Source organism: Dermacentor albipictus, chromosome 10 (genome assembly GCF_038994185.2).
Source record: "Dermacentor albipictus isolate Rhodes 1998 colony chromosome 10, USDA_Dalb.pri_finalv2, whole genome shotgun sequence".
Classification (NCBI taxonomy): domain Eukaryota; kingdom Metazoa; phylum Arthropoda; class Arachnida; order Ixodida; family Ixodidae; genus Dermacentor; species Dermacentor albipictus.
The window spans coordinates 8,832,076-8,859,136 of record NC_091830.1 but is presented as its reverse complement, the minus strand read 5'-3'; the positions used below and the strand labels follow the sequence as shown (position 1 = coordinate 8,859,136).

Sequence of the window (27,061 nt, the reverse complement as noted above, 5' to 3'; positions counted from 1 at the left end):
AGCACATTTATTGTCAGTGACGCCGTATGAGTCCTTTCCAGCCCTTTCTCGTAGCCAACCTAGTAGGAGTCGTAGGCCGTGGCCCATAAACTGGAGAAGTGATAGGCTTCGGGGAGTCGCAGTCGCAACGACACTCCGTGGTGCCGTCAGTAGAGGGCGTTTTTGTCGCTTCTGGTGTTGTGCTCTTGGTGCTTGCGGTGCTTGCGGCCGGTGCTTGCGGCAGTTTGAGCGTGCTGCCCCCGCACACGCCTCTGACGCAAACCTGAAGGCAAGAAATCGACATTTGGCCCGAGTTTGATCAACCACGTCATCCAATGAGTATAACTGGCGTAAAAAGCAATACATCACTTCGTCGATAGGTGAACGCCAAAACTAACTAAAGAGCAATGAGATCGGACCCATATGGCGGGGGGCGGGGCTTAGATCACGCAGAATTTTAATAACTCGATTGTTTCAGATAGCGTAATTTTAGTCCTTGAGCTGGTTTACTTGAAGCCGTGGACATAACTCGCGCTAGAAACCGAATTCTATAATCGACAAATAACAAGAATTCACTAATTGATAAATAATTACTTTACGGCACCTATTGCAAATCACGAATTGTAGCCGGTGAACTTGCTATGCGCATCCAATTGGGACAACGTACTTCTGTGAGGATCGCACGGGCTTCGAGATATGTGCCGTGAAACTTGCTGTAAGAAAGCACTATTCAATTTTTTTTTTACAAAGCGCTGTTTCATGCATTGAATCACAAAAGTAACTAGTACGCCTATGTATCTCGTCGCACACTTTGGGAATGACTTTGCTGAAGGTGTAATCCTAGAAATTGGTTTTCAGTGGATACGCCTTGCGAACTCACTGGCTGCATAGCGTAAGTTAGCATATTTTCATTTATTTATTTGCACCCTACGGCAGGCCGCGTACACACGTACGTACACACGTACGTACGTACACAGGACACGTACGAAATTACCTAATGGCATTATTACGTTTTTCTCTTATCTTCCTTTCCATATGAGATATTTGAAATCTATTTGCACATTAGTAATATATATCTACATTCAACGATGCAGCTCTGCTAGTCAAATTTATCAATATAAGTTGATAATAAAAAAAAATTAAGATCCTCGTCCCACCTTAATTATATTCAGTGAGATAGAAGAGGTCCTATTTTGATTAGGTTGTAACAAAGTGATAGTTTTCCCTTCTTCCTTTTTCTTTTTGGGTGGGGTAGGGGTTTCGGGGGTTGTATCTTTTTTTCGGGCAGCGAATTTCTAAGCCTTCAAGAGGCAGTTTGAGTGAATAATTATGTTCCGTAGTTTGTTCTGATAGCTGATACGTGAGCTTGCGCTAGCCACTATCCAGTGTTTTGTACCTATGCAATGCACGTTCCAGATCAAAACCGTTATTCTCCTTCCGTCAGTGGCTAATTTAACATGTAATCCTTTACGAGATCTTTCACCGGGGCCTTCTCTACGCAAGTGGCATTTTTTCCCCGCTCGCCGCCGTAGAATAGTTGTCATGACGTTGCGCTGCACAGCTCGAGGTAGCGGGTTCGGCCCCAACGGCGGCGGCCGCGTTCCGATAGGGGTGAAATGAAAAAAACAAAGCGCTCGTATGCACTGCATTGGAGAGCACCGGGCCGTCAAAATACTTCGGAGCGCCCACTACGGCGTGCCTCATTATCAGATGGTGGATTTGGTAGGTAAAGTGTGAAGAATTTAATTAATTTCGTTTAAAATTGAAGTAGCGCCTAAACTTCGCCTTTAAGAGTGGAACGCAATAGCATTCAAAGATCCCCGACTTCTTATCGAGCTTCCCTTTTACAGGCAAACGCTGGCGGCGAACACTATGCATGAAGGCGGGCTTTCTGGTAGAAATGCGGCCTCTTGTGTGGGCCACGATGCGGCGGAGGCGAGCGCCATTCGGTGGTGTTCCAAGGAACCGCGCGCGCCGTTCCGTGCGGACGCCGCGACCGGTATAGGTATGGTAGAAATGCCGGAAAGGGTTTCTTTGAGTTTTCGCGTAACAGAATTGTTTTATCGTACATTCAATTTACTATCCGACGCTCTCGTGTATGTAGGTTGTGTGTAAGTCGTACTTTACGATTTTTCTGCGTATATTAGCTTGAGAAATTGAATCAGTTCAGTAACTTCCTTGCGCCACATGAAGGGCTTGGGCATGCGTGGGTCGAAATTATTTGGCCGAAATGACGTCCTACGTCAGATGCCGACGCCGGATTGTCTGCAACACGGGGCCCTTAGCAGTGCGTTCAATGGGGCTGGTTGTTTCATCTTTATAATCTTTAGGGCTTTAAAGCTCTCGCATTAAACTCGTTGCCTCCGCTAGTTTGCAATGCCTTTTGTATTTCCGCAAATTTTAAACTTTTGTCATACTTTAAAGGGACACTTAAAAAGGAACAGTAACTCAGCTTAGGCTGATAAAGTATTCTTTTAAAAGTATAGTTTCGTTATTTTCGCTCTAATAGGTATATTATTGTAAGAGAAAATAAGGGTCACAGTTCATTTCATTTTATTTTCGCTCCTGTACTACAGAGCCGTTACACGAATACGCTGGTGTGATGTCATGAATTTCAAAGTATACTTTTGTATTTCTACCGCTGCCGGCTAAGCAAACGTTCTTGAAGTTGCCGAATTCAGTCTTTGGCTCTCTTAGAATAACGGTATTAGTAAAAAAAAGAAACTAACTTGGAGTGAGCAGACGCCGTAAAAGATCCACGAAATCAAGTCGTGCTGTTGCGGGAACCTTAAGGCGGCGTCGCCACCTGCCTTTGCTTTTTGCGTCTGCGTCGACTTCCCGAACTTCCTCGCACAGTATGAGTGCCCTTTTTGTTGTTGTAGAAGTTCATTTTTACTAATGCACCCCAACTTACTTTTGTCTTTGTTGTCTTTTTAATTTTTGTACAGCTGTTTCATCCTCTACGTGAACTGTGCGGCGCGACGCAATCAATTCCAATCTGATGACTCATTATTACTCTCCCAATTAGGCCCACATGTGTATAGCTCACCGAGAAACGTAGTTTTTCTCACTATAACATCTAGAGAGAAATCTGGCGTCACCATCTGTATGGGAGTTTCCTAAAGGGCGCTGTGCCGCCATGGTAATGATGGTATATGTGTCTGCGAGGCTTGTGTCGGCTGGTGTTGTGAAAGGCTTCGTCTAAAACGTGGACATGGCTACACAAACAACGCCTTCTTAAAGTGAAATCTTCATAAAAGGTTTTCATTCACCCATATATTACATCTTCCAGTGAAGTTTACTCACCTACAATGCATAACCAAGCGACGAAAAGCAAGAACAGGCGACAAACTATTCCAAAGTGAGCGCGAATCTTGTCTGTCCTCCAGCTTTAGCGGCCCGCTGATACTTCTTACGTTTCATATAATTGTACATGCAATAACAAGTTCACATAATTAGACAAAACATGTTTTTGTGTAATAATAAAGCTAAAACAGCTTTTTAAGTGCTGTTTTAGTAGAAACTGAATCATTGCGACATAAGCAATGGTGTTTTCCAGGCACCTCTTGAAGGTGTCCTGGCTCTCCGACAACGACGCCAATCCGAAGTCACAATATACCGGCATTCCCATGCATACCACAGCGCAGCAGCGCCAGATTTTCCCATCGGCAATATTGTGAGACACTCTATGCCGAGAAATATCTAAGCAACATCGGCTGCATTCTTTCAAATTTTCACTCCGACTCCACTAGCAGCCGTTTTAAACTTCGTGGCCAGCGCTAATAGCAGCACAGCGAGAGTTTGATTTTCCACGATGGCCCAGTGGAACCACACCTTCATATTTCCTCTGCATATAACATGTACACAGAAGCCTTTGTATGCGACCTTGAGTTCAATACTTCTGGGCTTTGCTGCAAGCGCTTTAATTTTTTTGGAATATCCCTTTGCAGACGCTTCCCTCAGCGCGCTGGTAGCTTTACTCTTAAAATCCAAAAGCACAAAAATTTGTATCGCGTTTCTGATTCGCACGGCACTACAAGTGCTCCTAGAGCTCATGTTACCGGGACACTATCAGTGATATTATTTCGTACGTTTGTACTTTTACGGTCTTCGAAAGGATCAATCATCTCTTAGCAGTTGGGGTGCACACCCATTGCAAGTAATTCGGCGGGTCAGAGAGCTTTTAAAACCTTTGAACGGCCTGTAACAGTTTCTCGGGCACTTTCAGTCTCTTACCTTATTGCTCGTACAGTGCATGTAGTCCAGTGCGTGTTTGTACAGGTACGTGATCGTCGTGTACACAATACAATTTCTATAACTAGTGCATTGTCTGCGGATTACGGGATATTGACACTTGATCATGCAGTCTTTCATACGATCTGAATTCTGCGGGGAAAAAAGAAGAGAAAAGAAAAGTTAAATTGTGCCCCTCGCGTGAAGGGGAGGGTGTTGCTGTAGTCGCAATATATATATATATATATATATATATATATATATATATATATAGAATACACGCTAATAGCAGTGACAAAATTTTGTAAACTTGTGAATCGAATTGAGCTGTGATCTCATGCACTCAACTATTCGAGAGCCTGTGTCGGTCACAGGGCGCAGTGTTCATGTACACCCGTGAGAAAAAGTAGTATACGGACCAGGGATTGCGTCATAAAGCCGATTCTTTTACCTGCCTGTGAACGCAACTTGAAATTGAGGACTGCAGTCCAAACATGGCACTGCGAACTTTCCATTGTACTCGTCAATTTCAGTTTATGCACGTTAATTACGAAGAAATTCAGTTTTTTCGGCGGCCGTGTAGTCCGTATACTTTTGCTCAGGGGTGTACATATACATTCCCCAGTAAGTGACTTTGACTGAGGGAAAACGTCACTCACCATGTCGGCGGTCACATTTTTTTGGTCCGGAAAGACGCTTTGGCAGAACTCGTTGGGTCCCACTTCCATTCCGGGGAACCTGCCCTCCTTTGTTTCTCCAGTGTTCATTACTAGCCAACAAAACCTTCCTCGCAATCTGTAATGTATACCTCGTGTTTTGCCAATATCCGCCTCAGATTGCACACAGCATGCATTATTCTTTTTTTCTGTCGAACATTTTTCTAAAAGCCGACAAAATCTACTCGAATTGCGCAACTACAAATGAATTATCTGCTCAGGCGGACATCATTTGCAAGCTGAACCAAAGCAACTCGTGGTACAGCATGTGTAATTAGGTAAATCAAACCAAAACTTTGACGCCAATTATTTCAGTCTATGTGGCCCTTTTGAAATATAAAAACCCGTAAGTAGAGTTTTACAGCGGTTCTTATCAACCTTCCATTATATTCATGTGCTGAATAACTTGCGATTAGGAGATTATTGTAACTGGTCTAATTTTTCTATACAGCGATTTACTTTTTCTTGAAAATAATGTCCGCTTGGGCCGATAACTCATTTGCAGCGGTGATATTTTTCGAGTAAATTTCGCAGGTATTACTTTTTTAAACTTCAAGACACAAAATCCGCATTTTCTATTATATATACATACATGCATATATATATATATATATATATATATATATATATATATATATATATATATATATATATATATATATATATATATATATATATATATATATATATATATATATATATATATATATATATATATAAACGAGAAGAAAGGGGGTTAACCGAGGGACCCGATATTTATTAGGCATATAATGAGAAGCCAACAAACACTGACACAAAGTACAACATAGGGTACAACAGATATATATATCTATATATAATCAAGAAGAAGGTAATCGAGGAGCTCGTTTTTCGAAAGTCAGAACCACAAAAGCCAACAGCCAATGACAACAAGGAAATCATAGGGGGGATTAGATTTATTTAATTGGAGTAGGGAGGCTATAAATGAATGAAAATTAAGCTGGATGAAAAACGACTGGGTGCAGGTGGGATACGATTCACGTCTTTGCAGTACGCGTGCGAAGTTCTTACCATTTCAGCCACCGCGGCGCCTTTTTCCAGTCTTCTTTGTTAGGTATTCATGTGTATGTACCAGAATTCACATGGGGAGTGTTAGCCAGTGCCACATTCATACATCATCATCATCAACATCATCAACTTCCCTATCTTTCTGTTCTCTCTCTCTCTGTGTGTGTGTGTGTGTGTGTCTTGCTCAAATTCCTAGAAACACATACACAAAATCTGAGAAAAATTACGTTGTCATTTTGCAGTTGCCACTGCCGTACTGCAGAAAGATACAGTATGGGAAAGCACTTGAGTGGAACAGCAAGGTATTTAGTTGCGCATTTCTGTGAAACTAATGCGAGAAAAACATTAACGTTACAGTTCTCGAGGAACTCGCAACATTCGGGCGTGATAAATCAATGCAGCCGTCCTAACGTATGATCTGTGCTATTGTAATTAGCTGCTAATGAACCCCATGTCTTGCTTCATACTTGTCTGGAAAGGCTAGAGCAAATTTTAAATAATGCTATATACAGTACATGCAAAGAAGAACGAAAGAGCCTCACAATACGAGGTTTCGAATTTGCTTCAGACTGCATTCTGAAAAACGATGATGTCTCACTCCGCCGTCGACATAGCTCATGATGTGGCCGTCTTTCCAAGGACAGGTTAGGGATCCTGGGTCACCTTTAATCCACGGTTCGGGCTGGCTTTCATCGTGAGCAGCGCCGAGCCTTGAAGACACATGTTGGGAAATCCGTTAGACTCCGTGATTGAAAAAAAAACAAAGCAAACACAAATGAAGCATGATGGCAAAATGGGTAGAAAATGCTGCTGCGTAATGTGCCCTGCTTTGCTATTGCTGTTGACGGTGCGTCTAGTTTCACGTTTCAGAGTGCGAGTCCTTGCAATAATGGCGCACATCGATGCGGCCAGTTGTGCTCCCAAATATGTACCCTTATGGCCTTATCTGAGTTGGTTTAAGAGTAATGTGTTGGTGCTGATACTCGCCGCTCGCCATAGCGATGGCGCCATTAAATGTTCGCAGCTTCGCTATAGGTATTAGTGGCGATGGCGATTTCTATGGCAACCGATTTGAGACGGGGTGACGACAAATAGTCACCTAGCTTGCCTGAACGAATCAGGTTTTACTGCACCTATTGCAGCATAGTATCTTGCAGTCTAGGATTTTGCGTTTATCTCCTTGGTGTCACTCTTCATTAAAACCTTCTATCTGTACTCCGTGGATGCTGTCTCCCCTACACATTTGAAAGTGCATCCCTGGAATAGAGTCCAAGAAGAACATGCCTCGAGCAGCTATTTCACAGACAGCACTGGCGTACATGAACGTGAGGAACTCTACTACGGGGCACGTATTTACTGACGGCTTCTTTACGCAACATAGCTCTTCCTGCGGTATTTTCGTTCCCCTCACAGAACAGACATTTTCACGCTGTTTAGAGTGAGTAACGTCAACATTGTGTGAGCTGTACGTGATGAAACAGGCGCTTAAATGCGTACTGCGGCAGCTTCAACAAAAATGTACCATCTTCACAGACTTGAAAGCAGCACTGCTAACTAAGCCTTTGCACGAAAAGCACTAAATCAAGCAACTACATTTTTGTTCATCACATAAGACACCTACACCACTTGGCATCTAACGCTTGACATGTGATAGCATTTCAGTGGCTTTCAGGACATTGCGTTATAATAAATAATGAAAAGAGCGATGAGGCAGCTCGCAGAGGACATGGTCACATCAAATTTACAAATGCTTTTTCATTAAAAATGAGGCTTCAAGTTTTGGCGAAGTGATATGTACTCAATGAGAGTCGTAGAAGATAATCTTCACCTTCCGACAATTAGAAGCTTTTGTTCAACATCGATCCAGAACTCAAATCAAGGCTACCACAATGTCTACCACGGCATCCGGAGACCGTCTGTCACGGGCTTCGACTGAACGTTGCATACAACCCGCCGTGGTTGCTCAGTGGCTATGGTGTTGGGCTGCTGAGCACGAGGTCGCGGGATCGAATCCCGGCCACGGCGGCCGCATTTCGATGGGGGCGAAATGCGAAAACACCCGTGTGCTTAGATTTAGGTGCACGTTAAAGAACCCCAGGTGGTCAAAATTTCCGGAGTCCTCCACTACGGCGTGCCTCATAATCAGAAAGTGGTTTTGGCACGTAAAACCCCAAATATTATTATATTATTATGAACGTTGCATACACGAACAATCTTCTTTTTCGCAGTGGCCAGACCACAAACTCAAGTTGTGACAGCTGTGACACCATGGAACCTCTAGAGTGCATCTTAATAAAGGGAAAATCAGACATCCACCCGTTCGTAGCCATTGCTACAAAGGAAACCCATACGGGTTCCTCGAAAGAAAAGCCTAAGAGTTGAAGAAAAATTTGTCCTGGTCCGAGACTCGAACACGGGACCACTGCCTTCCCGGGGCAGCCGCTCTACCATCTGAGCTAACCAGGCCGCTAACAGATGACAGGGCGAAGCTGAATTTGTTGGTTAGATGTCTGAAGATCGAGTGGATGCCTGATTTTTCCTTTAATAATACTACTCTCCACCTTGCGGATTTCCGCAGAACCACTACGTCAAACACTTGCCTTTGCTTCGTGTTGTCGACAAATTCGACTTCGCCCTGCCGTCGGCTAGCCGCCTGGTTAGCTCAGATGGAAGAGCGGTGCCCCGAAAAGGCGGTGGTACCGTGTTCGAGTCCCGGACCAGGACAAATTTTTCTTCAACTCTGAGGCATCTTTTTCGAGGGACCTGTAGGGGTTTCCTTTGTAGCAATTGCTACGAACGGGTGGATGTCTGATTTTCCGTTGATTAATTACTCCTCTCCACCTTGCGGGTTTCCGCAGAACTGCTACGTTGGAGTGCATCTTGCTCAAGTGCCCAGCTTACAGATACGAGCGAAATCGTTATGAAATGAACATGGAAAAGCTCGACCAAGGCCCCTTGACATTGTCGCGGATGCTTGGTCCCTGGCCTTGCCCATCGAAACAGCGCAAAGCCTTAGGCGTCTTGTGTTTATATATTAACTCATTTGGTTTGCTGTCTAAACCATGACTCACACAGATCGTCTCATCAAGACTCTGATTCTATTTTCTGTTGCATTTGCCTTCTACCTTCATCGCATCGGACACTTACTCTACTACTGATAACATCACACGCTCTGCATTTTTTTACCTTTGCCTTCTGCTCACCTCCTTCAAGGACCTTTCTTCTCCTTCGTCCCATTTCCTGCAGAGTATCTTGTAGGCAAAAATACGCTGGCTAAGCAGTCTGCATTATCAGTAAAGAGCTTTCTCTCTGCCTCTCTATCTGTTCTGTATTGTACAGTTGTCTATGCCTGTAGCGGCCCCGGCTTTATCGATCTCTGCGAATTTCCTGCTATTTTCCGACCAATACCCTAAACGCCTCTTGCTTGTCTCGACTGCTGACCTGTTAAGGCTCTCATACACTTGGAATTTCATCACTTCTGGAACGTGGACGTTCCCAACCGTTCTTGCAAGGTGAATATTTCGGAATTACATTAAAATGCGCTGAGTCATCTTCGGACTTTCTTTTGTCGATAGTTTCTTGCCCAGAGTCGCGAAGAATCCGCTTTTGAGTCCAACTGGCCTTTTCAGATTTGCTGAAACTACAATGAGCGCACCGCAGCCACCAAGCGCATAAGTGGTGACAACCATCCGCAGACTGAGCTCGCATTATCACTTTCTTTTTTACGTGCCAAAACCACTTTCTGATTATGCACGCCATAGTGGAGGACTCCGGAAATTTCGACCACCTGGGGTTCTTTAACCTGTACCTATATCTAAGTACCGCGGGTGTTTTATCCTTTCTAACTTTCGTAACCACCCTGCAGTATTTATAAATAAAAATAAAAAATAAATACAAAGTCCAAGTACTCAGATAACCGGTGTAGAAAAAGGGGGTAACTCGCTAAGAAAGACATTGTCATAAATAAGCTGCATTTGCATGTGCTCGGCGCCCAACACAATGTCGAAAGCGACTAGAAGCTAAATTTTAAGCAGTGAAATGCAATTGCGGAAACACAAAAGGCATATGAAACAGCTTCAAACATCACCGAAAACCGAGCGCATGCCATTATGTTGCTTTCGCCGCGTCGTGGTACAGTCGCCGACTGCAGCCACAGCGGGGGCGCTGCAGCATGGAGGCCCACCAGGAGCGCACCTGTGAACACTCACGTGGTCGCAACTCCGGGCGGAGTGGCAAGACCTAAATCACTTTTTTCCTATAGGGCGTGTTGCTGGGCTACTGGTTTCAAACTTGCAGGATTAAGAAGCGCGCACCTTAGATAGAACAATGAAGTAGACACAAGACAAGCGCTCACCAGCAACTAAAGTTAATTTGGAGCGTGCGGTAAACATATATGGTATGTATGTCGTATTATAGCTAAGGTATATAGACTGAAATATAGACTGAGTGAAATAGTCTCGAAGTGCATGTTGTTGCCTCTTACACGTGGGCCGCCTCGTGCGTCAGCGTATGCATTCCGGTGTAGAGACCAGCGTCGTCTTCACCAAGGGCTACGAAGAAGTCGGTGCACAAGCCACCTAGGAAGCCGATGCCTGCGAAAAAAAAAAAGTAGGTTTGAAGGCGATTTTGCGTTCGACTGATTCCAGAGCTTGGTTTTGCGCGCGCGATGGCAAATGTGCTCGGCCAAGTAAACGTTCCAGTTGTTTACTTTGCATAGGAATAAAAAATTACAAAATGAAAATGACAAAAATTAGGGTGGTCTGGCGAAAGTGACCTATAACTGAGTGCTCACAAGGGTGGCGGTTTGACGGATTCGGTATTCCATGGCGTTTCAGTGGGATAGCGCTAATCAAAATGACCGAAGGAAACAAGACAAAAAAGCGAAAACAGGAGACAGGGGGCTGCTACCCCAGTTCAGGACCAGCGGAGTCATTGAAGTCTGCATTTTTTTTTGCTTCTCACATGCTCTAAATTAATAATCGCTGCTAAAACTCGTTCGCCCATTCGACTGTGACTTGTAAAGTGTCTCAGCATGTGTCGGATGAAAAAAAATAAGTGTAACTACAGGATAACTGACTAAAAGAAAGCGAAGCGGAGACAATCAGACACATTTGTGGCTTCACGTGACCCCTCTGCTTCAACCTTGGGCTCTATAATTGGCATGGCAAGGCGTCTCTGTTACGTTATCGATGCAGTTTATGTCATCATCCAGCTCGCTCATCCAGCTCGCTATAGGTTACATCTTGTCCTGTTCTCCTGTACTTTAAGTGGCCGGCACCCGCCGTGGTTGCTCAGTGGCTATGGTGTTAGGCTGCTGAGCACGAGGTCGCGGGATCGAATCCCGGCCTCGGCGGCCGCATTTCGATGGGGGCGACATGCGAAAACACCCGTGTACTTAGATTTAGGTGCACGTTAAAGAACCCCAGGTGGTCGAAATTTCCGGAGTCCTCCATTACGGCGTGCCTCATAATCAGAAAGTGGTTTTGGCACGTAAAACCCCATAATTAAATTTTTTTTTTAAGTTGCCGGCACCATACCGATTCCCGCATTTGCGGTAACCCGCTTTTCTGGTGATGAAGTACGCATGCGGCGGTGGCCCGCCGCAGCGGCTTAGTGACTATGGCGTTATGCTACAGAGCGCGAAGTCGAGGGTTCGATTTGCGGCAGCGTCGGCCGCATTTCGATGGAAGGAGAACTACAAAAACGTTCGTGTACTTAGATTTAGGTGTACGTTTAGGAAGCCCAGGTAGTCGGAATTATTCCGCAGCTCTCTGCTATGGCACCTCTATCATGACTCCCTGTCCAGCTTAGGTGCAGTTGAGGTGTATTTCTGGCGTACACTTTGTGGGGAAAACGGTGTGTTTTTAAATTCATTTTTGCTGGCGTCCGGGTAGAGAAAAGTTATCACTTCTATGACACTGCATCGTTGATTGTGCCAGTCACAGAATTTTACGATATGCATATACGTAGATGTTTTCATGTGGCGCCTTAACATCCCGGAGAAACGCTTTTCTTTGTTCATTTGTGTTGTTGGAGGTATTTAGCTCACTGGGCCAAAGAAAAATATATATTACAAAATTTCATATACAACATAATATTATTTGTACACACGACATAATACAACGCTATACCGTAATATTTGGGCGTTCCGGCCAATAAGGTGGCGTTTATTTATATACCTGTATTCACGCTTAAAGAACTGTCGCTACTTTTACATCACAGATGAATACGCTTACCTAACACGTTCATGCTCTTCGTGCCGTCTTTCCCTTTGGAGTATACGTTATGGCTGCGAAACGACGCCACACCAAAATTAGGCATCGATTAACACCAAAGCTTCACTTGAAGAAAGCGTTGGAAAAAAGAAAAAAATAAGTAGCGAACGTACCCAGTCATCAGGTACACCATATCCGGATTACCGTACTCGCTTTTTTTGCCGTGTGCGTGCTGCCGAAATCCGTCAAGAGACGATGAGCTTTCCATCAAATTGCCGGTACCGCTCTTATAAGTGGTGAACTGAATGGAAAATGTAAGACAGATGTTGGTACCTAGTCGACAAAATACTTTAGAAATTCTCCGTGGAACAGAGTGATAGATAGATAGATAGATAGATAGATAGATAGATAGATAGATAGATAGATAGATAGATAGATAGATAGATAGATAGATAGATAGATAGAGAGAGAGAGAGAGAGAGAGAGAGAGAGAGAGAGAGAGAGAGAGAGAGAGAGAGAGAGAGAGAGAGAGAGAGGCTCTTTATTTAATAACAGAGAGTTTTGCCGGCGTGTGTACAATCGCTGCATGCTACTTTGTATAGGAAGGAAATAAAGAATTCCAGAGAAGAGTAGAAAAAGGAAAATAATAATAAAATAAGCGAGTGAACATGAATATTATATTTACGCGTGGATGTGACAAGAGGATTCAGGCTCTTCTATAGCATGAAGTGAATATTCTGTAACTATTTCCGAAAAGGCGAATTTCTGACAGCTACCGGAGCAATAAATCCCATGCCTGCTGCTGTATTTAAGGGCACAATATTGGACCTAGGAAGCGACGTAACGTTAGTGGAGCGGGACGCATCGTGTCCATTCGGAGCTTAAAACAAAATCTGTCGTCGCGGTCCGCGGGGCATTCGAGTAATATGCGTTCCATTCCCTTTACACTGCCGCAGTTGTGACAGTAGACATCGGTGGCACGTCCTATGCGATATAAATAAGTATTTGTATGTGCTACGTGCAGAAGAAGGTGATGGTACAATGTCTCTGACTGTTGAGGAAGTAGTCGCGAAATTATTGATCCGACTCCCGGGCACCGTGTTCCCGTGTCAACCGATCGCAGAATATATATATATATATATATATAGTCATATCATAAGAAGCCAACAAACACATCCAAATAGTGGGTGGGGAAACAGCGCCGCGGTAGCTCAATTGGTAGAGCATCGCACGCGAAATGCGAAGGTTGTGGGTTCGGTTCCCACCTGCGGCAAGTTGTTTTTTCAACCACTTTAATTTCCATTAATATATAGTTTCCTTATTTCTTTATTAAGCACAAGTAATTTCCCCTATGTTGTCCTAGGTGTCAGTGTTTGTTGGCTTCTTATGATATGACTAATAAAAATCGGGCCCCTCGGTTAACCCCCTTTCTTCTCGTTCAATATATATATATATATATATATATATATATATATATATATATATATATATATATATATATATATATATATATATATATATATATATATTTAAGGTTTTCTATATTGAAGTCCATTTCGGGCAGCTTCATCCGCTTCCTTAAATCATCCGCACAAGAACATTAATTCAGTTCAATTTACTTTACTTTATATGTTTCATCGACGTGAGGGTGGGAGAGAAAAAAGTCATACGGGTGGCTTGATGGCCTCTCACATCCACCCTCTATACGTAATGGAAACTTAATAACTTGTGCTTGTGCCCTGTGTGACATAGAATGTATTCGTGGGACGTTGACACTGTGTATGGCTATGTAACGCCTTCGCAGACGGTGTGACAACGCCTACAGCAACAGTTCTGTATTGTATGTGCGTTGTTTCTTCTTCGGTATCGAGGAGTCTGTAGAACACCTACTGTGCTACTACCCATCTTTTGAAAATGAGAGACATGACCTCTGCACAACTCCAAGTAAGTTATGAAACCGTTCGCCTTAAAAAAAGATCTTGAGACCAAAGATTTTTCCAAGATGTGTGATCGGGGTGTAGGCCTTGTCAGGAGGTATGCTTGGTCTACCTCCTTAAGCCTCACCTCGAGGGCACATTGTATATAATATGGCCAAATAAACATACTACTTACTACTACATACAACTACATGGCACTGCATATCGCAGCTGCAAAAGGTCACAAAAGCGCTGCTGCGTTTTTGAAAGCTACCGGACTGAGTGACCGTCTGAGATGCGGGCTGAATGACCGTCAGTGTTACAGAGCAGAAAACTGTTACCTCGTCGGCGATATCCACAGTGGACTTTCTCTTATTTTCGTAATCTTCCCCTTCTCGTTTCCCTTCCCCCAGTGTATGGTAGCCAACCGGGCTCAGTCCTAGTCAACCTTCTTACTTTTCATTTATCATTTTCTCGATCTCTCTTTCTTCTTGTTTTTCTCTCATATTTCGCACCCCTTTCCCCTTCCCCGCTACAGGGTAGCCAACTGCAGATATCCTCTGGTTAGCCTCCTTGTCTTTCCTTTGCCTTTCTCTCTTTCTCTCTCTCTCTCTCTTTCTTGGTAAGTTACAGATGTCCGAGAAACGAAACAGTTATATAAAATTCTCGTAACAACTATACACGTTTATGCAGAATGGAGGAAATATAACAGAGCACAGCTTCTAAGATTTATCACTTTACACTGTCGTTATATAACACATACAAAACAGATGAAGTATAACACATTTGCCCTTACTTATACATGCATATGTATAAGACACGTGATAATTACTTTAAAGAATATGCACACCACGAACATGTAAGTGCTAGGGATTGTGTAATTACCTGGTCTTTCTCGACTCCAACGAAGAGAAACGTCACCCTTGGGTGGCTTGTGTCTGCATACCTCATGTTAACCTGCGGAAGGGTGGGACGTGTTTGAATGCAAACATACATTCGGGAGTTAAACTGCTAAGCATCGCTTGATATATCCAGTAATGAAGCGATGATTCTGGGGATTCGCTTGAGTAAAACTTATGGCGTATCCATAAGAATTAAAATATTCCAAGTATACCTAATGTTCTTTTTCGTACACCACCGCTCAGTCACGGCCTTTGCAACGCGCTTTCGGTCTTAGACGTAGAGCTCGGTAGTAAATGGCTCTCTCGACGCGTTGTGGTGTCTTAGGTGGGTCGTCTCGACTTAATGTGTACTTGCAGACGTTGGCCTTTAACAGCGGATCTGAGAAGCCTCATGCGCTAAAGGAATGGGAAACTGCGAGATGAGACTCTGCCAAGTAACGCAAACCATTGAGACACGAGGGGGGGGGGACACCTATTGAGTTACACTTGGCTCACTTGCCCGGTCTCTTTAAAAGATGAAACAACTTTATTAATTTTAGGTTATGTGACGCTTCTATGGCTGATTTTACTGAGCCGAAATTTTCTACATGTATTATTTTTTTTTGTCGCGGTCGAAAGTTGCCGCGCCATCTTTTGAAGAGGATTCACGTCTAGCACGCTCTTTCCATATACACGTGACATGTAGAAATATTTAATTAGGCAACCATGAACTGGTTTAATTGCATTTGTCTGTACATATAAGACAAGTTTTAGACTTTGCTAATCACTGAGCAAGTTATAGCTCAGGCCGACCTCTCTGCCTTTCTGTAAATAAATTTCTCTCTCTCTTCTTGCTAATCACTGAACAAATATAATATGTAGTTTTCGGAAACAGCATCATTATCAAATAGAAGGCACACATATGTATGTATGTATGTATGTATGTATGTATGTATGTATGTATGTATGTATGTATGTATGTATGTATGTATGTATGTATGTATGTATGTATGTATGTATGTATGTATGTATGTATGTATGTATGTATGTATGTATGTATGTATGTATGTATGTATGTATGTATGTATGTATGTATGTATGTATGTATGTATGTATGTATGTATGTATGTATGTATGTATGTATGTATGTATGTATGTATGTATGTATGTATGTATGTATGTATGTATGTATGTATGTATGTATGTATGTATGTATGTATGTATGTATGTATGTATGTATGTATGTATGTATTGTGGTTCGACCATCCCACGGTACCCACGAAAACGAAGTGGTTTGCCCATATACGCTGTCCATTAAGATGGCAGTTTCTTTTAATAACGCTATCGATTTTTTTATAATTGTAATATATGTGGTAGTTGCAAAATTTATTTTCAATTTTATTTGAATGTTTCGACTTTACTGCAAATTTGTTAATATCATCAGGTGATCTCATTGCCTGCCGTCTTCGGCTGCGTTTTCTTTTCTTTGGCCCATTACTTTATATTAGGGAGCACGGTTTATCTTCTATATGCATTACAGGCCTGGCCCAAATAAGATACCATCAGCATCCGTCTGTACTCTACCCGCCGTGGTCGCTCAGTGGCTATGGTGTTAGGCTGCTGAGCACGAGGTCGCGGGATCGAATCCCGGCCACGGCGGCCGGATTTACATGGGGGCGAAAACACCTGTGTACTTAGATTTAGGTGCACATTAACGAACCCCAGCGCCTGTGTTGTCAGAATTCTCAACATGGCCACAATTAGTACATGACCGGGGTAGTAGGAGAATTATGGGAGAGGCCTTTGCCCTGCAGTGGGCGTAACCAGGCTGATGATGATAAAAAACCCCAGGTGGTCAAAATTTCCGGAGTCCTCCACTACGGCGTGACTCATAGTCAGAAATTGGTTTTGGCACGTAAAACACCATAATTTAATTTTTTTCAGTCTGTACTCTCGTCAACACCGCTCTATCCCATACTTTTTACGTTGCACCTGGCATATTTGTTTCATCAATCAACGCGCTGTGCTGAATTTTTCTCTAATATCTTTGTATTATATGTTCTCCATTAACTGATACAGCATGGGAAGAGTGGCTAATGAAAAGCCTGATATCCTAAAATTGTAGCCGAACATAATGTATAGCTCCTACAAGTTAGCAGTGAATGTTGACTGACTAGTACTTACAGAATTGATCGTCACGCAGAGGTAATATATCAACTTAAGCGTAGTGGTGAAGTGTTTGTGGTGTAAGCTATCGGAAACTATGAAAATTTCTATTATAACTTCTGCGGGAACACTTTCAGTGCCGTAACTCCTCTCGTTCACGGTCCAAGCATCTGTAATAAAAATTGAGAAATGAAATTATGGAAGAATTTGATTAACAAAAGCTACAACAAAAATAGTAAGCACAGTTATACTATGGACAGTTTAGCGGCAGGCAAATTTAGTAATAATGTGAGACCCTAAACCCAGCACTCGCCAAGGGGTTTTGATTAGCCGGCGTAGCGCCCGCCGGTGGGAAAAAGCTTTAGCGTGTGCTCCCCCTACCTCCCCCATTTCCGAGAGAGCGTATTGCTAGCAATTTCGCACTCACACTGGTAATGTGCCACAGAGGCAGTCTACATTTCACTGAAGAGCTCACACATGTTTTGCATGCTTGGAGCTCAGCTGTGCGTGGCATGCTAGCTCAACCATGCGTGACACAGCATATTACGCGCATACTTACTTAATTTGCTTTGTTCCCAAACTTTTCGCGCGTTTGAACGTCGCCTATGTGTGGCGTCACGTGGCTACTAGGCTTGAAGAGGTTTTAAAGTCGAGCTGCACTACTGAGGACTGAGGTGGTTCGCCGCTGAAACTGTGTCGTTAAAAGCTTGTTTTGCCTTTCATTTCAAGTGAGTGCAACAAAAGAACGTCGGGAAGGAGAGATAGACACAGAAAAGAATTTCGTTACTTTCTTTGGCGCAGCTGGTCTTCTGAAGAATTGCGACTTGCGCTCCTTCGTATGACATTTTTACATATAGACATATAGAACTACTAGTGTCTTCTGCTTATTAAATTGTCGACAGGTGAGCCTTCAGGACCGAAACGAAAGCAGCCGAAGACGAACGTTCCACAATGTTGGCTGGAAGCGTGTTCCATTCTCGCACCGTTCGTGGAAAGAATAAATTTTAAAAAATATCAGTTCGACAATAAAATTCTCGCAGTTCTTTTGAGTGGGCAGAGCGTGTGGTTCGTTTGGTGACAGACTGGATAAAATCCTCCTTTTTTTCTCCTATTTTAAGCACAGGAAATGTAACGCATAGCCTATACAAGCATCTTTCATGCACTAGAGAGTGGTCTAAATTGGGAATTTTTTGGCAAACTAATTGCTAATTAACAAATATTGTTTTAAATAAAGTATAACTCAAATCACGTTTAGTTGTTTTTTTATTTGCCATTGTACTCTCTGCGGGCCAGAAACAGAGTTCAAAAAGTTGCACTAATTTTCCTTGAAGGGGAACTGTGTTTGGGCAATGAGGGCTGATGTGCCTTGTGCTTTCGTGCTCTTCTGATTCAGTTTCGAAAATACAGTAAGCCTTGCTTGCACGCGTATTTCTATTCCTTTTTTTTTCAGCTAAAGCTTAGAACTAGGAACACGGTTAACTTAATTAGTGACGCCCTCAGCTCGGACCCAATGCTTATTCCTTCGAATATGGTCAAAGCGACTGAGCCGCTATTAAGCTTTCGTGGCGGACTTTACTGACAGTGACCGGCTCGCATTTAGCACGACGTTGCAGGTGTGCATTGTGGATTTTGTCTCACAGACACAGTGATATTGAAAAAACCGTGATACGTTTGTTGCAGAATTGTCAGAAGCACTTTACAGGATCTTTTACAAGATTGGCTGAACTTAGTTTTTTCAGAATCTTTTGTATGACATTGCTCTCTCGATTCGTCTACCATGATTACCTTTCCGCGAGTTATCCTTATGTGTGTTCTCTTATAAGTAGAGGAGTGACGTAATGATGACACTTCAGAGTAGCACCTTGTCCAGTATCCTTCTTGTGTCGTCCTATTCCATCTAAACAATTTTTTTATGATTACACACTGATAGTCTATCAATGCATCTCTCTAAGCTGTCGCAGCCTAATTTTTTTAGCATGCACAGTGCAGAGGAATCTCGCTTATAACATATGATTGGCAAATTTAGCCTAAAACATTTGGACACAGACACAAAGAACAGAGGAGGACGAGCGCTATTACCATGGTAAGGTGGGAGCTTGGGCGAGTTGGTGATTCAATATCGACATGCTTGCACAGCGCAAAAAACGAAAATAAAGATCAGTTGAAGTCAGCGCCTGTGTTGTGTTCTTCCTTCAGTCCTTGTCTTTTGCGCTGTGAAAACATGTCGCTATGACCAACTGTTTCCCTGAGCACACCGCCGATTTATAAACTTGTTCGAGCAAACACGCAACAACAGTTCTTGTATGGAAGTGCGAATGTCAGACGCAAACATTCATATACCCAAACACGCCCTTGTGCAACGCAGTTAACACATGGTTTAGAGAGATAATGTAATGTTAATAATAAAAAAAAGCTTCCAAATACAATAGAATTGCATTACTTGAAGATCTGCCTTGACACCTCTCGTGAAAGCGCTCCTCGCGTTCACACACAGCGATATGGGCCACAAAATGCGCCCACTTGGCCTATTTCTTCCTAGCTTTTAGAACAGGCTCCCTGATATGATGGGTCATCTAGCCCAGCAGTCAGTCCTTCTATTTGCTTATAAAACGTGCTGACGAGATAATTCACTCCGTTAACTACCTTTCCCACTCGGGGCCCTCTCAATGTCGAACATTTCCTTCTTCTCGATTTCGTGTATCATGTGCGGAATGAGGCCTTGGTCAGATCTCTCCATTTCGGGCATCGGCTCGATCCTGTGGTATGGCCCGACCACACCTTCCTGCAATGGGCAACACGTAAGACAACCTTACGTTACGTGTCATTGAAATGAGATTGCGCCGTCTCAATTAGCTACCTTATTTCTCGACCGCATGCTGATCTAGGCTATTACGAAATATCCTGTAAAAGGCATGTGCATTCAAAGCTAGCCTTCACGCGTGGTCTTCCAGTTGCGCGACATTAATCATCATAGCAATGGACTGGAATGAAAAAGGTTTATATATAGAAGTTGATGGAACGCAGGCATGTGTTATGGGACATGTTTAAAGGAAAACTGGTAGAACCATATCCTTGCAAGGATGCTTGCTTCACGGATGAAATCTTTCAGCAATTTCACTTGAGCTAGGACACAAGCAGCGTTCACTTGGAAACGAAATGAAATCCAGCATATTAGTAGGACGTAAAGCCATAGACGACACGCGCGTCTGGCTTTCGCGGCTGCAGTCATGTCACACTTGCTAAAGAAAATTGCACTCGTAGTTCCCATGCTGTGGACCACATCCCTTTTTTTTTGTTCATACTCGCACGTTGGGATACAGTTTTAAAGCGAATAGCGTTCTTTGGCTCTTTCGCCCGTTTTCGTGGTAAGTCGGGGTTAGGACGGCAAGTCGGACTTGGAAGAGGGAAGGCGTGGAAACACCCGTTTCCGCACACTTTTCAAATAAAAAGGACCGTCTTTTTTTTTCGGAGGCGTGGTGTCACTCGTGGTGACCATGGGGTGACGGGGGATACGTGATAATAAGTCGCTAATTAAAGAATCATTTAGTAACTAGTAAATTTTTAGTTTCAGCGGGCTCATCGTAATTGGGAAAAATGTAAGAGGGCTCTCGCTACAAGTAATATCAATTTTTGGATCTGGAAAAATGGGATTACCCGCGGAGATGTGGCACGAGAAATTTCGGCCATCAGAGCGCGAAACCGAAACTGGGAGGCTGCAGCGAGCGCAAAGCCACGCCTCTCAAGGTGACGTTCCGTTACATCAGCCAGCAGCTTGCAGCGAGCGTGCTGCGACAGCGAGGAGTACCGAGATGCAGCGCGCTTTACCTCTACTTGAGCGATATAATTAAGTTATTCTCCTCAAAATCGGCCACATGCATGATGTATGGCTAAAGAAAGATAGCTTTAGTTTCCTGACTTGTTTCAAAAAGGCTTTCATGTTTGTTCTAACTTTTCTTGCCAACTGGCTTCTGACATTTGGTGCGCTGAACTTTTAGTTTGATACAGGAACATGAGTACTTGACAAAGTTGCGAAGGTCTGCGGCGTGCTTGTCCAGTCACTGTGTACCATTTAAAGTTCAAGTGCCACAAAATTTTTGGCCGCTTAAAAAAAAACCTAGTTTCATGAATGTGAGTGTAGCACAACCCTCGTGCCAAATTTCACATTTGAAATATGATAGATGCTGGCAAAAGCTGACGTCTTTTGTACCTAACGGGCCGTACTTAAACTGGGAAATAGAACGTCGCCATATTGCTCACCGGAAGTGACGCATGACTCCTCGGCATAGCCTCCGCGATTGCGAGCTGCCATCGGCCCGCAGAAAAATATCGATAACGATGTGATTTAAAGCTCATGTCATATCCGGCTAACCACCAGGTGCATACGTCTGCGTAAATGCTATATTAAATCTTCTGAAAATATAATTAGAATATTACCAGCCCTACAGTTTTACCATGATTACTTTATCGACCAATATATAACCATGTATATAAGTATATAACCAATGTAGCCGAGATGAAATTTTGTTGAGGTATGCCAATTGCATTATCAACATGTTTCACAATTTTACCCAGTAATGAGCCTGTTAAACTGATTTATTTTTGTGCCGCTGCTCTGTCAAGATTCATGGTTGCTCGCTAGTTGATACCATTTCATGTCGAAGAAGTGACAAAGTGAAACGTAAACACCAAAAAAATTAATACGGCAAGCTGGGCGAGTTGGCGATGGAACACGTTCTTAGGATCAGCCAGACTTCTATCGCTGTGCAAGATAAATAAAGTGAGTTTCTGAATGGCAAGATAGGCTAGCACCCTTTCACACTCGTAAGCGTCACTTTACGCGTGTTTACATTTTCGATATATTTTAGCCACTTGTTTGAAAAAATAAACCAGTTGTTAGTCTTCGCTCGTATCGTGTACTTCCTTTCGTCTTTCGTCCAGGTTGCGCTGACCACCCCTAGGAGTACCAAAAGAGGACACATGCATGTTTGTATTCGAAGAAAAAAAAAGTAGAACTCACAACTTCGACACCGCTGTCTCTACTTGTGACGTGCACTGTGGCGAACTGCTTTTCATCTTCGTGGAGATTTTGTTCGATGTCTTTTCCGTTGAACTGTGGAAATGGTGGTGGACGATAGCTGAACATTGCTTTTTATGAATTCCAACGTACTTATATGAGCAATCCTAAGCAGCCTCGATGTAGTACATACACAACACAAAAAAAACCTCTGTGAGCTTTGCGGAAATTCTGATCACGATGTACATCCGACAATATATTGCTATGCCAACTGTATTGTTAAATGGAGAAAGAAAGAAGAGACCAACTTATAGCGTGTCGGTGACACAAATTTCTTCCAAGCTCAGTCGATCAATTGCTGAGATGGTTGTAATAATATTATGTCAGATTAAAATTACAACGCATTGTTCATAACAATTCTAAACCTCGTATGGTAATGCTCGTTGCGCCATTTCTTGGTAGAACACTCTACAATATTTTGAAACAACAGCTTTATTTGGCGCTTTCTCCACTTCGCAATTTGTCAATTTCTGGCCGTTTATTGCCAGTCTGGGAAACTGGGTGTCACAAAGCGCTGCTATGACCCGAATGAAGTACGAGTGAACGGGCCTATACTATAACCCTTGCATGGGGCAGACCAAGTATGACCACGTCTGTTCTGTGGAACAAAGAACAACTTCTTGCACAAAACCTCAACATATGATATCGGCTCACAGGCATATATAAAGCACATAAAGTAATGGTGAGATATATTGGACGGATTTTTATTTACTTTATTTTCTTTGGTTTAGCCATTCAGTATGTGGCTGCAGAAAGGGCACGTCCCAATACAATTCATTCATTAAACTCATCCAGCCAAACCAAACAAGACCAGTTTATAGATAGTATGAAATAGGCATCATTGATAAACAAAATAAGCTTCGCAAATCTGCGATGAAGTGAACAAGAACCGCACTATTAACAGGATCGGATTGAAGAGGTAACAAAAATAAATCAGGTAGAAGAGAAGAAAAGGATAAGAAGGCACGGATATTTATTTAAACCTTTTGCTAAATACAATAAACATTTACGTATGTATATACGTAACACGTATAATATATATGTGTGTATGTGTGCATTACTATATGACATGACATGCTGAGGGACGCTTATAAAGTTATCGCTTACAAGAATAACGCCTACAAAGATATCAACCCAACGGTGATTTTAACATAATTTTTTTTTTATGGAAGAAATTATGACTTTTGTTTGAAAAGTATGCCGATGGAACGCCAAAGAAAGAAGCTTTGGGAAGTTCTAAACACTGACGTAAGTAAGATTACTTATTGACAAAAATGGAAACCACTGAAAAGCATTAGTGTGGCAAATTAAACCGTGCCCTACTTGAAGCGAGAGGGTGAAACGTAATAATAGTATTTCGTTTAGACAAATGGTGCTGGTTGTTGTATTGCTGTCACAGAGACCTTTAGTGTGACTGTGAGTACATTGACTTTGTATTATGGTCTCACTCTCACTGTTGCCAAAGTCCATGTGGTTCTACGTCAGGGCATTCGAGTATTCTTCTCGGCTTATTTCAGTGTGCATAACCTCATTGAAGAGCGAGTCTAGCTTTCCTAATATTAAGAGCTCTATAATAATTGTTTTCTTTTATTGGCATGCAGTTTGTTTTTGTGTTATAGGTTCAAGCCCGTGCGACCTGTCCTTCATTAGCTTACATTTCGTACAACAAAATACCCTGTACGATAATCATACGTAGATATATTGGCTTACGTGGGGACATACAGGTTTTCCATAAGATAACCCGTATAATCATATGTTGTTATGCATACAGAGCATATGCATATGGGCATACGGCTTTTTCTTTTCAATGGACTTAGCATGCTATCACAATAACGCATTGAGGCGCTGTTTTGACATTATTTTTAGTAGTCGCGCTTTATGAAACAATAGTGACAGCACTTACAATATGTGTGACTTCACGTCCATCTTCGTGTTCCAGGACGCGGAAATTGCGGGCTGCCACCGACGCCTTTCTGAGATTGAGCGTCAGTTGATCGTGCAAGTGCAGCACCATTCGTCCGTCAGCTGATCGCTCCTCGAGCAGACGCGGGTAGACCAGCCTAGGTTGCTGTATTCCTGTCAAAATGCAAGTTGCACAGTCGAGGTTGAGAGATTTTGCCCAGTCGCAAATTTGACATCAATTTGGTCTCAATATCAGCGAGCTAAAATGCCACAATGTGCTGCGTGACGAAAAACTCCCTTCTTGCAAACTTGCAAACTGTTGGTCCCACGATACGAGTGAAATGTTTGCGCCAGTCTTGGCTCTCAATGAATGTGTGAGCTCCCGCGCTCAGCGCACACAGAGACCCTCCCGCCACGATGGAAGCGTGGAAGCACATGTACGTTGTTTAGGTACCTTACATCGGGCCCGTAGCCAGTGTATATTTTTTTGGGGGGGGAGGGGGGCTAAGGTTCCATCATTCTCTTTTAGGTTTGCCATGCTTGGTGCCTAATAATGCAACTATTACCTTGTGCAGGACCTTGGCCTGCCTGAAGGCATGTAGTTTAGGTGCCGACTTAGAAAGAGGGGAGGCCTCTGGGGCCCGAGCCCCCTCAAGAGATTTTGGGTGGGGCGTGGCGGGGGGAGGTGCAGAGCTCCTGTCGGCGATGCCGAAGCCTACCCCTCCTGCCCCCCAAAAGTGTCATTGCTAGAGTTCCGTTACCCACATCCCTTGAGGTTTCTTTTGAGTTGCCTCTAGCTTTTCTCTTAAAATTATATTGTGGCTGAAAGCTTACTGCATCACTGTTGTCGCAGACGTCCATGGTCTTTATTTCATGTTTTCGCTTTATTTCTGCAGATCCTGACGATAAGAGGACAGGTGCATGAAAGTACCCATGGCAGTTACCTCAACCATATTTTTTAACTTAAACATTCTTTTTTATATTTCTACTGTGAATATCATGCACAGGCACAATATATGTAGATATATACGCAGTACGAAGTGTATTTTATTTGTAAAGAGAAGGAGCTTGCCAACTAACAATTATTTCGAATGCTATGGATAGCCTATGCCTAGAGAGTGGATATGTTGCTGTATGTTCACCTCGCTTCAAGTTGATTTACGTGCTTTGCTGACCCTGAAAAAAAGTAAACCTTCAGACTTTAGTGACCGATTCGCCAGAGTCATTCATCAATGGCGTGTGAAGTGCACGTGAATTATATGTGCCTCAGTATTACTTCACTTTCCATTAGGCAGTGCTAACGGCTCATAAAAAGAAAACTCTTGTAATAATTTACAACACTTATTAGGGATGAAAACAGCGGCACTTGCATGCAGAGGCCATAAATAGGTATAATTCACTCAGTAATCAAAATGAGGCCAAACCGAATTCACTCGAAATCAGAATCAATAGCAGTCATGCGCAGGAGCGCTTATACTCGGTCTCACAGTTAAAAAAAATAAAAAAAAACGTTTCGCCGGAAAGGCGAAGCAGGATTAGTGATAGCAAAGTATCAGACAATTACACGAAGGAAGATTACACCACCGAGAGACGCCATCAGTATGTTAACCCGGTCATCTATACTTTCCCCTCGCTAGTTCGGTAACACCCTCTCAACTCTGCCCGCTCCTCGTCTTTCGTCTGCCCGTTGCATAAAAATAAACCCCTCAAGAAAGGCAAATGATACTCTCTTTGAAACCAGACAAAAGCGACCACCTATAATCGAGTTGAGCCTTTAATCGGGCTGTTCGAACAGTGCTGCGGTTCACCGCACCGACCGATGCTGCCATCAGCGTTTACGCAGGTTTGACATCACCCAACTGGAACACCCTGTATACATATAACACGCGGCCTGAACGGTGCACGTAGACATACTGCATTGCATTGCGGCACGCAGCTGCAGTTCGGCATGTGGAATTTCAGTGTAGGAACGCCGGAGTAACAGCTCAAAACGTGTATGCACGAGGCGGGGAAGGTGACCACCTACTGGCCAGCTCTCTCGCGTCTATCCCTCACAATGGCGGCCAAAAACCAGCGTCGCCTGACTGCATCACGGGGCTGTCGGCATTATGGAAGCCCTTTATGCCAACATGCAAGGCTTCGTAAAGGCTACTGCTTAGCTATAGCCAACGAAACCGGGTAGCCTCTCGTTGGCACAGCGGAGGTGCCGTAATGTAAAAAATTAAGAAAGAAAAAGCCTGTTTCGCTCCGTGAACACACACACACACACACACACACACACACACACACACACACACACACACACACACACACACACACACACACACAAACACGCGCGCGCGCGCGCGCGCACACACACACACACACACACACACACGCACACGCACATAACCCGCCGTGGTTGCTTAGTGTCTATGGTGTTGGGCTGCTAAGCACGAGGTCGCGGGATCGAATCCCGGCCACGGCGGCCGCATTTCGATGGGGGCAAAAACACCCGTTTACTCAGATTTAGGTGCACGTTAAAGAACCCGAGGTGGTCAAAATTTCCCGAGTCCCCCATTGCGGTGTGCCTCATACTCAAAAGTGGTTTTGGCACGTAAAACCCCATAATGTATGTATACACACACACACAAGAAATGCTTCAGTTGCAAAATGTATTGACGGTGTAAAACAGTGCTTCTTACCTTTAGACGAAATGACGAGGACTGAAACTATGATGAAGCGAATCATTGTGACGAAGAGCTTGACTGAGCTGTTTACAGGCGGCTGGTCCGTTTTATATAGATTAGACAAATTTCGAGTGACAAGTGATTGGCATTTGATCGCCTGCTGAACTTTTTCTTAGGTGTATCCTGCAAAAAGAATTGTGCAAATGCGACACAGCCGGGATCCATATGACACTTTCACGAGTGTTTTCTGGTTCATTTTTATT

At 43.3% G+C, this 27,061-nt stretch overlaps 1 protein-coding gene and 1 non-coding gene across 2 annotated transcripts; one reads left to right on the top strand and one right to left on the bottom strand.

Annotated features, from left to right (window-relative positions):
- Nucleotides 1-26,969, bottom strand: LOC135920390 (venom metalloproteinase BumaMPs1-like). Its single transcript, XM_065454648.1, has 13 exons — nucleotides 26,814-26,969; nucleotides 24,131-24,303; nucleotides 22,171-22,263; nucleotides 19,797-19,935; nucleotides 17,172-17,323; nucleotides 14,992-15,063; nucleotides 12,364-12,491; nucleotides 12,212-12,264; nucleotides 10,459-10,567; nucleotides 6,518-6,685; nucleotides 4,872-5,007; nucleotides 4,216-4,365; nucleotides 1-262 (listed from the first exon to the last, which is right to left on the bottom strand). The coding sequence occupies exons 1-13, from the start codon at nucleotides 26,857-26,859 to the stop codon at nucleotides 14-16; spliced, it is 1,668 nt and encodes a 555-aa protein (XP_065310720.1). The 5' UTR covers nucleotides 26,860-26,969; the 3' UTR covers nucleotides 1-13.
- On the top strand, nucleotides 13,391-13,463 carry TRNAS-CGA (transfer RNA serine (anticodon CGA)). Its single transcript has one exon. It is a non-coding gene; the product is annotated as a tRNA-Ser (tRNA).
- Nucleotides 26,970-27,061: the final 92 nt, after the last annotated feature.

Bases quoted from the DNA above. Each gene is read 5' to 3' on its own strand.
- LOC135920390 (XM_065454648.1), bottom strand. From the start codon at position 26,859: ATGATTCGCTTCATCATAGTTTCAGTCCTCGTCATTTCGTCTAAAG. The intron at 15,064-17,171 runs GTAAGTACTAGT...ACCCTTCCGCAG, and splicing joins TCTGCGTGACGATCAATTCT to GTTAACATGAGGTATGCAGA. The intron at 4,366-4,871 runs GTGAGTGACGTT...TTTTCCCCGCAG, and splicing joins AAAATGTGACCGCCGACATG to AATTCAGATCGTATGAAAGA.